The sequence below is a fragment of the Suncus etruscus genome, chromosome 10, assembly GCF_024139225.1.
Source record: "Suncus etruscus isolate mSunEtr1 chromosome 10, mSunEtr1.pri.cur, whole genome shotgun sequence".
In the NCBI taxonomy this organism is placed as follows: domain Eukaryota; kingdom Metazoa; phylum Chordata; class Mammalia; order Eulipotyphla; family Soricidae; genus Suncus; species Suncus etruscus.
In genome coordinates, this window is record NC_064857.1 from 89,663,922 (window position 1) to 89,680,209 (window position 16,288).

General features: G+C 40.6%; 1 protein-coding gene and 1 non-coding gene across 2 annotated transcripts; one reads left to right on the plus strand and one right to left on the minus strand.

The window, feature by feature from the left end:
• Positions 1-340: 340 nt before the first annotated feature.
• Positions 341-16,058, plus strand: BLOC1S6 (biogenesis of lysosomal organelles complex 1 subunit 6). Its single transcript, XM_049782513.1, has 5 exons — positions 341-495; positions 4,223-4,364; positions 7,509-7,596; positions 13,763-13,849; positions 15,512-16,058. The coding sequence occupies exons 1-5, from the start codon at positions 411-413 to the stop codon at positions 15,629-15,631; spliced, it is 522 nt and encodes a 173-aa protein (XP_049638470.1). The 5' UTR covers positions 341-410; the 3' UTR covers positions 15,632-16,058.
• Positions 6,859-6,965, minus strand: LOC126021500 (U6 spliceosomal RNA). Its single transcript, XR_007500012.1, has one exon. It is a non-coding gene; the product is annotated as a U6 spliceosomal RNA (small nuclear RNA).
• Positions 16,059-16,288: the final 230 nt, after the last annotated feature.

Genomic DNA, 16,288 nt, shown 5'->3' on the forward strand with positions numbered 1-16,288 from the left:
GGAGAGAGAAAGAAGAGAGGAGAGAGAGGAGAGGGAGAGAGAGGAGAGGGAGAGGGGAGGGAGGAGAGAGGGAGGAGAGGGAGAGAGGGAGAGAGGGAGACGGAGAGGGAGAGAGAAAGAGTGAGAGAGGGAGAGGGAGAAGGAGAGGGAGATAGGAGAGAGAAGAGGGGGGCCGGCTGTGTGTGGATAGCTAGACCGGTCAAAGGTCAAAGGTCGAGAGGCGGCGACCAACCAGAGCGCCCTCAGGTCATGTGCCGGGGAAATACCCCGCGCGCTTCCTCACGTCACTTCCGGCGCGACGCAGTTCGCTCCCGGCAGACGCTGTGTAGCACTTGGGCCGTCTTCCGGCGTCCGTCCCGTCCCCCTTCGGGTTCGAATTGCTGCTTTCCCGTTCTTAGCGGCTGGGAGCCATGAGTGTTCCTGGGCTTCCGACCCCCGACGGGGTCCTAGCAGGGCCCCCCGAAGACGTGGGAGCCTCCGGGGAGTCCACGCCGGGTACGTGACCCTCAAGAACGGGATCCCTGCCTGGAGGATGGGAGCGGCCATTGTGGCTCCCGATGTGGTTCTGCGCATGCGCTGGTTTGGCATCGCCAGGCCTGCCCTGAAGCTCTGGTTGCTAGAGATTTACATTCTAGGGAGAACCCTCTTTCTGTCTTGCAGAAGGAAAGTCATGTTTTTTTCCTCTTCTACTGTCATGCAGAAAGAAAAGTTAGTTTTCAATGACACCGTGCAGAAATCCAGAAACGCCCTTCAAAGCAAGTTGCTGCTGGCACCAAGCAGCATTCTCTGGTTGCTAGAGATTTGCATGCTAGGGAGGAACCCTCTTTCTGTCTTGCAGAAAGGAAAGCGATTTTTTCTTCTCACTGTCATGCAGAAAGAAAAGTGAGTTTTCGATAATACACCCTGCAGAAATCAAGAAGTGCCCCCCAAAGCAAGAGGAGACTGACACCAAGCAGCAAACTCTGGTTGCTAGAGATTTGCATGTTAGTGAGGAACCAACCCTCTTTCTGTCTTGCAAAAAGAAAGTGAGGTGTTTTTTTTTCCTCAGTGTCATGCAGAAAGAAAAGTGAGTTTTTTTTTTTCTTCTCCTCACTGTCAATTAGGTAGCTGGGGACCAGACTCTGGCAACCTCGATTAAAGGTCCCAGCTCTTCAAAGACTTATTTCTTGAAGGCTATGTTAAGACAACTCCAGAGTGAGTTGGAGAATGAGAAGTATTTTCACTTTTCCGAGTTTTTTTTTTTTTCTGACTCAAAGTCAGACCCGATAGTGCTCAGGGGTTACTCCTGGCTCTATGCTCAGAAATCGCTCCTGGCAGACTCGGGGGACCATATGGGATGCCGGGATTGGAACCACCGACCTTCTGCATGGAAGGCAAACGCCTTACCTCCATGCTCTCTCTCCAGCCCCATTTTCTGTTTTGTTTTGTTTTTGTTTGTTTTTTTTTTTTGGGCCACACCCGGCAGTGCTCAGGGGTCACTCCTGGCTGTCTGCTCAGAAATAGATCCTGGCAGGCACGGGGGACCATATGGGACACCGGGATTTGAACCAACCACCTTTGGTCCTGGATCTGCTGCTTGCAAGGCAAACGCCGCTATGCTATCTCTCCAGGCCCCCCGCCCCACTTTCTAAGTCTTGTTCCCCTCTCTCTGCACTTTAAAGGAAATGAAAATGGCAGTTCCAGGCTTTAATGGTGAAATTGGTCTTTCTTTCCTCTGACTCCCCCGAACAGTTCCTTTCTGTTCCCCTACAGGACTACTTAACATTCTTTGATTCCCTTGAATGTAAGGGCGTTTATTAATTGATTGCTATTTATTGTAATCTCAGAACCTAGCATATAATATAATTGGGCGGTGTGTTTCTTGTTTGACTAGGGTACTCTTCCAATAAGGAGTTGAGTTCAAAAACTTACGTGTTCAATGATTAAATGAGTCACTAAGATTCTTCTGTAGTTGATCCTAAGACTGAGTTGGGGGTGGTGGACGGTAGTACAGGTGTTAACAAGGTAACACTGGGCTCCTGGTCAATGCCCAGCACTGCATCTGGTTTCCATGTACTATCGGGAGTTATCTTGGAGCACAGAGCCTGTATTAGATATTGAGCACCGCCATGTGTGGCCCCAGAGACAACAACAATAACAACTATAATGAAGAAAAAATATTGAAGTAGGGGGTGGAGGGGGTCAATCTGTGATTTAAAAGTACACTTCCGTTTTGAGTAATGTTATTCTTTAAAGTTGAAATAACTTATTTAGTATTTCAATTTGTCTGTAATACTAATATCTTCCATATTTTTACAAAGAGTTTTTTTCTGCACTGTTAGAATCAAGTAGTGGTATTTTCAGATTATTTTATTCATTTTTTCCATTTGATGGGAACTAACAGTAATGGCAATATCATTAAAGGCTATACTTTTGTCGTTATATTTTTAAATTTTCAGTTGAGGAATGTGAAGATTGCTGGTTTCCTTGGGTTTGCTGCCTGCAGCCTGCGATATTTGCCTTGTTTTTGTTTTTGTGTTTGAGTGACTCTGGAATGGACTGGTGGACATCAAGGGCATCACACAAGAAACAAGATGGAGTCCTAGGAGGAAATGCATTTTGGCCAGGGGAATTGAATAGCCTCTTGGATCTAGCTGAGCCAGCTATACTTTTCTCTGCTGCTTTCCCTGCCACTTTGATTAGAGTTTAACATAAATCACGTGAGGTTGATGTGATTAAGGGTACTTATGCTAATTAATTCAGAGAAAGTGAAATAAAAAGTGATACTAGATTTTACAGGTGTCTGACAACAGAAGAGTAGTGCTTCAGTGGTACCAATTTGAATATTGATTTGTAACTTTGAGAATTGTTAGGTTTCCAGAATCAAAATATGAGCTTGCTGTTTCTGCATTCTTCAAAAGTAAAATTTGTAATAAATATATAAGCAATAGTTTATTGATAGTCCGGTGTATGTGGTATATTCTGTATACATTAATTTGGTTACTGATTGTTACCAGTTTAGAATGAAAAAATAGTGTTGAAATTTAATATTCCATAAGAAAAAAAAAGTAGTTTGGCCGGAATGATAGTACAGTGGATAGGGTATTTGCTTTACATGAGACCAACCTGGGCTCTCTCCCTGGCATTCTCTATGCCCCCCCCCCCCCCCCAAGCACTACCTGGGGCAATTCCGTAATGCAGAGCCAGGAGTAACCTGAGCATTGCTAGATTTGGCCCCCAAACAAACAAAAACGTGCTTTTAGACTATGGTTTTAGTAATGTCAACATCTTTATTCCCTCCATTCTGAAATGAGAAACCATTTATTGAATTGTCATTATTAACTTCTTTCAGACTATTATTTAATCTTTTTTTTTTCTCAGGAGGTCTGGGGCTCCTCCCTACCATTCTCAGTCATTTGGGCCAGCTGCTTATGCAGAGACCTATGGAAGAAGTGGTTGGGCCTTGTCATGCCAGTGAATTTTCTAGGCCATCTTGTGGCACCCAGCAATTCTTGAGGGTGAACCATGTAGTGTATCGAACTATGGATGGCTTAGTTAGGCCCTTAAGGCCTGCATTATCTCTCCAGGCCCTGAAACTTATTCAGAAATTGTCTTGAAGTTTTCTTGGGGGTACAGGAGCGATTGATTGGTAGGTATTTATTTTTGAGTGCCAGGCACAGTGCTTACACTGTTATTTTTCAAAGTATGAGGCATAGGGCCGGAGAGATAGTATGGAGGTAAGGCATTTGCCTTGCATGCAGAAGTACGTTGGTTCTAATCCCAGCATCCCATATGGTCCCCTGTGCCCGCCAGGGGCGATTTCTGAGCAATAGAGCCAAGGAGTAACCCTTGAGCGCTGCCAGTTGTGACCCAAAAACCAAAAAAAAAAAACCAAAAAAAAAGTTTGAGGCATTGTATGGCATCACACCAGTCTACACACAAAACATTTTTTACACTATTTCCTATTGTAGGATAAGATGCTGATTTTTCAGAAAAGATTTTTTTTCTTTTTCTGTCCATAAGTCTTAACTTTAGAATTTTTCACTTGTTATTAACTCTTTTAACCTAAATGTTACCTGATATGAAAAACCCATAACCTGTTTTCTAGAGGAAGCTGAGAAGATAAAAGTTTAAATTAACATTAATGTTCTGTGTTGTGTTCTGATTCTCATTGTCAGCCTCCTTCCCTCTTTCCTCGTGTCAATCGAAAGCTTTCCTAAATTTGATTTTTGCTTGGGGACAGGTTTGAGTGACACTTCTCCTGATGAAGGCTTGATAGAGGATGTGCAGATAGAAGACAAAGCTTTGGAGCAGTTGGTAGAAGGATTGCTTTCTCACTACCTGCCAGATTTGCAGAGATCCAAACAGGCCCTCCAGGAACTCACGTGAGCTGTCCCATTTTCCCTTTAGTGTAATTCGTCTACTTCACTGTATAGATGCATATTTTGTATTCAAGTACAATGTTTTATCATGCTTCATGAATATTATCAGTAGAGATAGCAACTGGTATTGGAGGGGACACACTTAGTAGTCTAGATGTAAAAAGTAATATTGACTGCTTAAGAAGTATTTCTGGATCTTAGATTCTGTTACTGATTCTGGTCTTCCATAGTCTCATTAATTGGCAGTCTTGCAGATGGGTAGAGACCTATTTCTGAGTCAAGTTGACAAAAGCCTCCCTAAGAGTCATGGCTTTAATTCACTTGCTGGTTCATATGCCACTATTTTTGGAGATGATACATATCATTCACGTAGAAAAATGTAACCCTAGAAGGGGGATCATGTGTAAAATTTAAACTGGACTGAGGAAGTACTTAGATTCTAGTGTTTATTTTTTTATTTGTAGGGGATCATACTTGGTGGTGCTCAGTGCTTATTCCTGGCTCTGACACTCCTGACAATTGGAGTGTTGAAGATTGAACCTAGATCTGCTGTGTATAAAGCAAACTCCCTTCCTACTTGTACTATATAGCTCTAGCTCCTGTTTTTTTGCCCTTTTGGGGCAGTGGTTGTGGTGCTGTACCCAGCACTGCTCAATTATTACTCCTGGCTCAGCACTTAGGGATCACTCCTGACAGGGAACCAGATGGGATACTAGGGATTTAAGGTTGAATACTAAGCAAGCTCTTTACTCACTCTGCTCTTTCTCTGGTCCCTTACTCAAGCCCCTGGATTCTAGTTCTGACTCTGTCTTCAATCAATTTAATCTTCATTAAAATACCATTATAAAAATTACAAAAGGGGTGGAGAATTGATAGATAGAAATTTAAATTTACTTTACAATGGATTTGGAAGACATGGGAAAAAATATGTCTAAGAAAGACTATGAGGGCCCTGGGGGGCTGGAGTGACAGCACAGTGGTTGGCATTTGCCTTGCACGTAGCCGATCTGGGATGGACCTGGGTTCCATCTCTGGCATCCTATATGGTCCCCCAAGCCTGCCAAGAGTGATTTCTGAATGTGGAGCTAGGAGTAAACTCTCAACACTGCCTGGTGTGGCCAAAAGCCAAAAGCCAAAAGCCAAAAAAAAAAAAAAATAGGGCCAGAGAGAGCTTCAGGGTTCAGTGGTGCATGCAAGTCCCCACATTTTATTCCTGATAGTGCATTATCCCCTACCTGCCTGCCCCAGCTTGCTTTCTGTTTTCTCTTTTTGTAAGTTTTACTAGTTTATATCTTTTTTTTTTTTTTTTTTTTTTTTTTTTGCGGAGGGGGGTGATGGTGGAGTCAGGGGGGCATACTTAGCAATGCTTAGGGCTTATTCCTGGCTCTGCACTCAGGTGAACTTGGGGACTATATGGTCAGCCAGATTTTGAACCTGGTTTAGCCACCTGCAAGTTAAGTATCCTATCCATTTGTAATAATGCTCCAGCCCAGTAGTTTATCTAGTTCAAGGTTTCAGTCTTTCCATTTAATTAAATTTGTAGAATTGTTGAATATTTCTTTTCTTTTCTTGGGGGCGGCGGGGGTCACACCTGGCAGCACTCGTTTACTCCTGACTCCACGCTCAGAAATCACTCCTGGCAGTCTTGGGGGGACCATATGGAATGCTAGGATTTGAACCAATGACCTTCTGCATGAAAGGCAAATGCCTTACCTCATGCCATCTCTTTGGCCCCCTGTTGAGTATTTCTTTACTATCCTTCTAATGGTGAATTCAGTAGTGATGACTGCATTTCTATAAATTTTATTAGCAAGTTGTCTTAAGTTTTCTTTTTTTTCTTGCTAGAGATTTAATCAGTTTTATTTCTCTTTTGAAGAAGCAACTTTATTGATTTTTTTTTTTTCCATTTTCTACTAGTTGATAGCCTGTATTTGCTGTTTTGTACTCTTGAATCATTGAGTTGTTCAGTTACCTCTCATGCATTGTCTTTTTTCTATGCTGTGGATGTTGTTGAAGAGATATCCGAACTAGGTTATGTAAGTGCAGGATGGCGAGAACATAATTGCTTTAGTTTCTTCATTGCTAGTTTTTTTCCCCTTCACCATTATGATTTAGTCTTAGAAGCAAATCATATCATGACTTTTATAGTATTTCTTAAAATATTCCTTTGCATGATCCTTGACTATCACTTAGGATTGATTGATTGATTGGAAGAGAATGAGGTTTATTAAGAAAGCAGTTTTTCTTCACGGTAGATTTTGAATCAGTTTTAATGAGGAGCTTTGGAAGTTGCCTTCTCACTTTATAAATGAAGATATTTAAGCCTAAAAAAATAAACTCAACGTCTAAAACCACATAACTACTTATTAGCAGGTAATCTGATTCCTAGTCTTTCTTTTGACTAATCCCAAATACTACATGTTTCCCAATTCTAGTCTGAAAGCTATTGTCAGTTTTTTTTTTCCTTACCCTTTCCCCCCCTTTTTTTTTTTTTTTAAATAATATGGAACGCTTCACGAATTTGCGTGTCATCCTTGCGCAGGGGCCATGTTAATCTTCTCTGTATCGTTCCAATTTTAGTATACGTGCTGCCAAAGCGAACACACTTGTCAGTGTTTTTTGTGGAATTATTTCCATTTTAATATTTTAGGTTTTTGTTTTTTTTATGGGGATGGTTTAGGAATGATCACATCTGCCTGTTCCCAGGGCTTACTACTGGCTCTGTGCTTTGGGATCACTCTTGGTGAGGCTCAGGGAATCAGATAGGGTGTTGAGGATTGAACCTACGGAGTCGCTGTGTGCAAGCACCTTCCCTGATATACTATTGCTATGATTCTAGTATTTCAGTTCTTAAGGCAAAATAGCAAGAAAACTTTTTGGGGGGATAATAGAGAGTTGCTAAAAGTTGCAATAAAATAACATTAAAATGAACAAGTTATTAGTCTAAATTGAGAACAGGCAGATTGAGTTACCAGAATATTAACGAGTTAGAATATTATTTTGTAAAAGATTATGCTCAATCAAATAAACTTGAAATAACAGTACATTCAAATGTACTTAAATTCTGACATTTTATATGAACTAGAATGAAATGATTTCAGCACTCACAGAATGTATAGTTTATTTGGCTGTATGTTTTTCTTTCAGACAGAACCAAGTTATATTGTTAGATACTCTGGAACAAGAGATTTCAAAATTTAAAGAATGTCATTCTATGTTGGATATTAATGCTTTGGTAAGTGTGATTTCATTGATGTAGCTTAATGGTTAGTCTGTTTTAGAAATGACTATTTTTATCCTTCCAGTTTATTCTTAGGATATTTAAGATCTTGTAATGGATAACATTTAGAACTTGAATTTTAATAGGAAATCTTGATTTTAATTTTATCTTAAATTGTTATCTTTAGAGTATTTGAATTTTTGATAGGAAATTAATCTTAGAAAATATTAAATAAGTATGTTCATATAACTTATAAAAACTAAAATTAAGGACTATGTGATTCCTTATACTAATTTTTCTCTTAAGAAAAGTATTGCTTTTTTGGCAATTACATTTTTAATATAGCAATATAGCAATTTAATTTTGATGTCTTTAAGGGGGTGTGTTTCATTTAATATTTACTAGTTCAATAAGAAATGTAGGCTTGGGCCCGGAGAGATAGCACAGCGGCGTTTGCCTTGCAAGCAGCCGATCCAGGACCAAAGGTGGTTGGTTCGAATCCCGGTGTCCCATATGGTTCCCCCGTGCCTGCCAGGAGCAATTTCTGAGCAGATAGCCAGGAGTAACCCCTGAGCACTGCCAGGTGTGACCCAAAAACCAAAAAAAAAAAAAAAAAAGAAATGCAGGCTTAAGTAACCTACAGCATATAACCAATGCATTGAATAACTCTTATTCCACACTTTACATTACCAGCTTTAGTTATTTTATTGCATGGTTTCATGAATTCTGATTTAAACCTCTAATTTTTATTTTTTTATTTTTTTTTTTGACCACACCCAGTGACACTTGGGGTTACTCCTAGCTCTGCGCTCAGATATTGCACCTGGCAGTCTCGGGGGACCATATGGGATGCTGGGACCTAACCCTGGTCAACCGTATACAAGGCAAACGCTTTACCTCAGGGGTCTCAAACTCAATTTACCTGGGGGCCGCAGGAGGCAAAGTCGGGGTGAGGCAGGGTCGCATAATGGATTTCGCTTACCGAATATTCGCAATAAAAAATCGCATTAGTAAGAAAAACTGAAAAGATCGCATTAAACATTTGCATACCCCGAACGGAACTGCTTGGGGTATACGAATATTTAATGCGATTTTTTTCTTTTCTTTTTTTTTTTTTTTTTTTGGTTTTTGGGCCACACCCTGTGACGCTCAGGGGTTACTCCTGGCTATGCGCTCAGAAGTTGCTCCTGGCTTCTTGGGGGACCATATGGGACGCCGGGGGATCGAACCGCGGTCCGTCCTAGGCTAGCGCAGGCAAGGCAGGAACCTTACCTCCAGCGCCACCGCCCGGCCCCGCGATTTTTTTCTTACTAATGCGATTTTTATTGCGGAATAATCGCGAATACTGCTATATTTGAAGGCCGGCTGTGGGCCACAAAATGTTGTACAGAGGGCCGAAAACGGCCCTCGGGCCAGAGTTTGAGACCCCTGCCTTACTTGCTGTAGTATCACTCCAGCCATAAATCTTTAATATTTTCACAGTAAAGGAGATTTATATATAGAATAAGACATAACTAATTCCTTATATGGCATCTAATAGCTGTGTATCAACTTTATTCTATTGAGAACTAAAAATGTTAAATATCAGTATTCCTTTTGAAGAAGGGAAAATGAATTTCCAGAACTCAGGAGTATAGTTTTGGAAGGACATGTACAAATTACATATGTAAAAATGTAAGTTTGAAACTTACAGACTATTAGTATCTGAATCCAAATGTTCATTCTTCTCTGACTGTATTTCAGCTAATATTACATAATAATTATATAATCAACATTATATAATTATAGAACTATTATATAATGAACATATATAATATTATATAATTACTACTAATTTTTTTTTTTTTTTTTTTGGTTTTTGGGCCACACCCGGTAACGCTCAGGGGTTACTCCTGGCTATGCGCTCAGAAGTTGCTCCTGGCTTGGGGGACCATATGGGACACCGGGGGATCGAACCGCGGTCCGTCCAAAGCTAGCGCAGGCAAGGCAGGCACCTTACCTTTAGCGCCACCGCCCGGCCCCACTACTAATTATTATTACCCAGAAGAATTTATGAGTTTTAAAAGTTGCTATTATGACTTTGTCTTTTGTGGCATGATGCTTTAAGTTAGTACAAGATCTTAAGAAATCAGGCCTGCAGAGATAGCACAGCGGCGTTTGCCTTGCAAGCAGCCGATCCAGGACCAAAGGTGGTTGGTTCGAATCCCGGTGTCCCATATGGTCCCCCGTGCCTGCCAGGAGCTATTTCTGAGCAGACAGCCAGGAGTCACCCCTGAGCACCACTGGGTGTGGCCCTAAAACCAAAAAAAAAAAGAAAGAAGGTAGAGATAGCTCAGTAGGAGTCCTGCTTCGATTCCTGGCACCACATTGCTGCCTCTGCCCCATTTCCCAGAAAAATCATTAACCATAAAAAAACCCAAATATTAGTCAATAAAACTGAATAATATTATAGAATATAATAGGGATAGTGCATTGGCATAGAGGGCCTGCTTTGCAGACATATAGTCTTTTAAGTTCAAATCCCTAGTGTCCCTAATGTGCTGAGCTCAATTCTGCTAGTTCTGTATTACCCAGCACTGTAGGTGATTCACATCCACACTGTGTGTAGCGAGCTGTGTGTAGGCACCACTAAAAGACAAGCTTCACAGCTAAAAAAAAAATACACGAATATCACAGCCAGGAAATACAATCTCTGGCCAGTTCATGTGTACGCACCACAGTGTGACTCCAAGTGGGCTCTACCACTCTAACTCGTATACCTCTACTAAGAGTAAAAGCCCTTGTGAGGATGTGTGCAGCTGAAGGATCACTCAGGATCATCTCAGGATCACTGAGCCAAGTGTGTGAGCACAGCAACCTGGTATGCAACCCTTGGTGAGCATTGTTGTGCATCAACAACAGCAACGCCAAAAAAATTGTCTGGACTGGGGCTGGAGCAATAGTACAGTGGATTGGCAATTGCCTTGCATGCGGCCAACCTGGGTTTGATCCCCATCCCAGATGGTTCTCTGAGCACCACCAGGAGTAATTCCTGAGTGCAGAGCTAGGAATAGCCCCTGAACACAGCCAGGTGTAGCCCAAATACTCAAAACAAAACAACATAGAACAACAACATAACAGTGAGTGGATGATGGGGATGGGTAGAGAATAAAAAATAAAACAAGTTGCAAAGTTTTTTGGAGCCAATAACCAGCATGTATGAAAATAGGAACCTCAATGCTATTACTGTGTGGAGCTGAACTCTGCCAGTAACCTGAGTAAGCTTTAAAAAAAACAGAGGGAGATTTGAGACATTGGTGATGGGAATGTTGCACTGGTGAAGGATGGGGGTGGAGGTGTTCTTTACATGCAAAAATCCAACTACAATCATATTTGTAATCAAGGTGTTTAAATAAAGATATTAATTAAAAAAAAGAAAAAAGTTATTTTCAAGATGAGGATATGACTCAGGGTAGAACACAAGTCACAAGTGTAGCTTGTATGAGGTCCTGAGTTTGATCCCTGGCATTCCATTCCCCCCCCCCCCCCAGCACTACCAGCTGTCACCCCTACTAAAGTCAGAAACAGCTTTTTCTTTCTCTCTGTGACAGACAAATAACATATGAGTTGTAAAAATTCCCACTTATGTAATGTACTGACCCACAGCCTGGTTGTTCTGCTGATTACACACTGAGTGGCCATATGTTCTGTTATTAAAGTCAGCAGGATTATTTTTCTAAGAAGTGAGCAGATAGAAAGGAGGACTTTTGAAATGGTGTGTGCTGGACTTCAACTTTCAATATGTCCAAACTAATAATTCTTCGCTGTAACATTGCAGAGATAGACTTTTGTCCAAAATATAACCTTTAAAGCTTTGAAGGGATATTCTGATGAGAGTGTTATGATCCTCCTACACGATGCCAGAGACCCTAGAGCAGTTAATCCCTGCTCACAGATATTAATGCCTTTGGGACCATCAGTGAGGTGGGAGCTCAGAAATGATGTCTGCCAGCTCATTTTTAATCATCTTAGTCTGGTGGGGAAGAGTGTGGAGGTTTGACTTGGAAAAATTTTTACTCTGTCTTGGAGGGGTGTATGTTACTGGGAGGATGAGGATGAGGAGGAGCAGATAATTGGTCCCAAATCATCTTACAAATGGCTCCTCTGTGAGTCTGACCTATCTGTGCAGTGTCTGTGGCTGCTGCTAGAGCTGTTTGCTAGCCAGAGCCACTCCTGTCTTTTTCTCACCAATTGAAGTAGGAGTAACAGTTATTTAACACCAACCACTAAATAAGCATTGGCTTCCTACAGTCATACAGCACTTACGCACATTCCCATTATTTAGTTGTATAATCTGTTGCAAATTACTGTTGTAAAATAGACCCTCTGAGAATGATCCGATATGTATTTCATTATGAATGACCATAATTAGATTTTAATAGATTTCTACATTTTTTAATGAGAGAACTGATACTCCTATTTTAAGAGAATTAACAAAAATAAGACACTTGAGGAATTTCAAACATATCCCAGAAAATTGACTTTAAGGAAGTGATAGTTTCCTAAACGGTGCTCAGCCAATCACCCTAGGCAGTTCAGCTCTAGGTCAAGGATGCAGAATTATACCAGCCTGTTGGTGGAGCACTTCCAGAGCTCTGACCAGCCATGCAGGGAGGGGGACCAAATAGTGCCAGGGTTGAAACTTGGGTCTCAGTAGATACTGAGTTGTCTCCTTAGTTGACCTTGTTTTTTTCTTGCCTTTTATTTTGGGGCTCGGGGGCTACATACAGTATTGCTGAGAGGTTACTCCTGCCTCTGTGCTCAGGGATCCTCATGGTGTTTGGGGGTACCATATGTGGCACTGGAGATTGAACCATGGTGAGCGGTATGTAAAAGCAAGTGCTTTAACTCCTGCACTAACTCTCTGGATTAGAAAATTAACTCTCAGTTGGGCAAATATAATTTACTAATTTTTGTTTTGTTTTGTTTTGGGGCCACAGCCAGTGAGGCTCAGGGGTTACTCCTGGCTATGGGCTCAGAGATCGCTCCTGGCTTGGGGGACCATATGGGACACCAGGGATCGACCCCCTGGCCTGTCCTGGGTTAGCCATGTGCAAGGCAGTTGCCCTACCACAGTGCTATCACTCTAGCTCCAATATATTTCTTTTTTAACAATAAAAAGGTATTCCATATTTTCTAGCAGTGGGTAACAGATTGTAGGAAATAAAGTCATCTGAGTAGTTCTTGATTGTGAAGGAGGAGGGCTAGAATACACCGACATATTTGTCTTCCCCACTGACTCGATGAATAAGTATTTGTTGAATGGATGAATGATGTCTGAAAAAATAGAATCAGTGTTGTTGCTTATTAAAAGGTCAGATACTAAGTTTCCTTGGCTTAGCCCAAGGGGTTTGGGTTATCATCTAGGGACTAACAACTGAAAGACCCCCCAAAAGACATAGAGCTCATCCGACTGGAACTCATTTGTCCAAACTTGTCCTTAGTTTCCTTGCTTGTTTTTTCCTGATGTGCAGACATTTCACTAAAGCTCTCCTAGTAGTCTCTTATAAAGGAAGTAGGTATTTTTGTTTTGTTTGATTGGTTGTCAGGGGGCCTTCCAAGTGGAGCTCAGGAGTTCTGTGAGGTCCTTCCTGGTAATACTGAATCCACTAGGCTTGTGGGTTCAGTATGATGGCCGAAGATGTGGTGGCTACTGCTTGGTCCTAGTTTTGCTGAACATTACCTGAGCCACCAGGACTGTGTGGGCTCTTAACAAGGCTGCAGTACTGTCACTGCTAAACCAACCACGTGGTTCCTAGGTTTAACCAGCATTGGCATTTTGCAAGGTATGAAATTGAAAACATTATTAGGTAGTCTCCCTAAAACGATAGGATATTATATTGTATGTTTTCTAGTAAACTGTTATTAATAGCCTATATATACATATATATATATATATATACAGACACACACACACACACACATATATATATACACTAATCTAAATTGAGTCAAAACCCTAAAATTTAAATGAAATTTGAATTTTGGAATTAAAAAATATGAAGTAATTAAGGCTGAACATTATTTGACTAATTTAAGAAGAGTGACCCATATTTATGCATTGACTTATTTTTTCATTTTTAAATTTTAACTTAATGTTGCTATTTCAACTTGTCTTTTCATTTAATATTTTCTTGTTTAGTTCATTGAAGCAAAACATTATCATGCCAAATTGGTGAATATAAGAAAAGAGATGCTGATGCTTCATGAAAAGACTTCAAAGTTAAAAGTGAGTTGAAAATCCTCAAACATTCTTTTTTTGTTTTTTAGTTTTGTTTTTGTTTGTTTGTTTGTTTTTGGGTCACACCCAGCATCGCTCAGGGGTTACTCCTGGTTCTATGCTCAGAAATCACTCCTGGTAGGCTTGGGGGACCATATGGGACACCAGGATTCGAACCGATGACCTTCTGCATGAAAGGCAAACACCTTACCCTCCATGCTATCTCTCCGGTCCCTCTCAAACATTCTTTAGGAAAATAGATTCGTTTTCTGGCCTTTTGAATGTCCATATAAGGTGACATACTGAATTTATGACACATTGTTTTCTGTTAAAATAAACTTTAGTGCCAGAGTGATAGTATAGATGGTAGGGCTTTTGCCTTGCATGGCCAACTTGAGATGGTTCCTCCATACCCTATATGGTCCCTTAAACCCACCGGGAGTGACCCCCATATAGGAGCATTGCTGGGTGTTGCCTCCCCAAACAAAAATCTGTTCTCTTTTGGGGGCCTGGAGTTTATAGCACAGTGGGTAGGATGCATGTCTTACATGCTGCTAACCCAGGTTTAGTCTGTGTTACCACATTAAGGTCTCTTAAGCATTGCCAGGAATGATCTCTGAGCACAGAGCTAGGTATAAGCCTTAAACTCTTAAAGATAGAACCCCCCCCCAAAAAAAAAACCCAAAAATCAAACCAATTATATCCCTTTGGGGGGCCAGAGCAATAATACAGCAGGTAGGTTGCTTGCATTACACAGGGCTGACCCAGGTTCTATCCCTGGCACCACATATAGAGCATTCGAGCATTGCTAGGAGTGATCTTTGAGCACAGAGCAAGATGTAAGCTGAGCACCTAAAGCTATGCCCCCCACCCAACAAAAACAAAATCTTGAACTACAGGGTGGACTCTTCTGATAGCTGGACTAGTTGGCTTATATTCTCTAAATATGTCACTGCAGTTCTTACCATATTTTTCGCTCTATAAGACGCACCTCACCATAAGTTGCACATAGTTTTTGACGAGGAAAATAAGAAAAAATATCCTAAAGCAAATGGTGCACTAAAATACTTAATAAATGCATTGCAAGGAGCCATCAGGGGAGAGGCACCTCTGAGAACAACCAGCCTGCAAGGCCAAAGTATATTTACAATACTGTGGTCCATAGCTGGTTAAACACATTTACCTAATTTTTTTTTACATCAAAAGATAAAGAATGTTATTTAAATACTTTCTTGTTAATATAAAAAAATGTTGTAGCAGATTAAATAGTCTTAAATGAAAGCTCTATGTGTGACGGTGAAAGTCCGTTAACCTGATTGCTTATACTATGTGGTATGTCTGTGGATGTCAAGGATTAGTATCTGCTCTCCTCCCCTGCTCTCAGGCTTCAGCGCCAGGCAGCATTCGCTCCATAAGATGCATAGACATTTCAGAACCTCATCTTTTGAGGGGGGAGTGCTCTTATGATAGGAAAAATATGGTAATATATATTTAGAATAATTTGGGGGATATTAAGGAGATTTTTAATTATCCTGAATGAGTTTAGAAGCTACTATGAAATTTATTAAAATATATTATTATTTCCTATCAAAGTGCTATTAAATTGGATTATATCCTGATGTAATCTTTAATTTTTTTTTGGTTTTGGATTTTTTTTTTTTTTTGACACAGAAAAGAGCACTTAAATTACAGCAGAAGAAACAAAAAGAAGAGTTGGAAAGAGAACAACAACGAGAGAAAGAATTTGAAAGAGAAAAACAGTTAACTGCCAAACCAGCTAAAAGGACATGAAAGATTGAATGTTCGGGTGTGTTACTTGTCCTCTCCCATATCTTGGGGTTTAAGTTGAACTAAGTGTAGACTGAAGTTAATGTATGGTGCCTTATATTATTAGTCCTGTTGTGAAATTCTTTTTTCAGGTTATTGTGTCTCCATAACTTCATTTTAGCCTTTGAAGAAGGCCCCCCCACCCCCTTTTTTCCCCCTGTGTAGAAAACAGTGTTCCTTGGACTGGAATATTTATGTTTAAAAAAAAATTTTTTTTATTTTTGGGTCACACACCATGATGCTCAGGGGCTATGTGCTCAGAAATCGCTCCTGCTTGGGGGACCATATGGGACGCCGAGGGATCAAACTTCGATTCGTCCTAGGCTAGCATGTGCAAGGCAGATGCCTTACCACTTGCACCACTGCTCTGGCTCCTATGTTTTTTAATTTTTCAGCTTCTGTATTGATTAACATGTTGATGCTAGTATGTATCACTGGTGAATTATACTTAAAGGTGAGTTAATTAACACAGATTGCAGTGCTAGTATCAGTATATTCATTTAAAACTTCATTTTTTTTTTGACTTAAATTGTTTATAAATTATAAAGTGATTTTATAGCCACATCTGGTCAAGATTTAGGATGAAAATCTTAACTTCTTAGTAAGTATGGATTTAGAAGT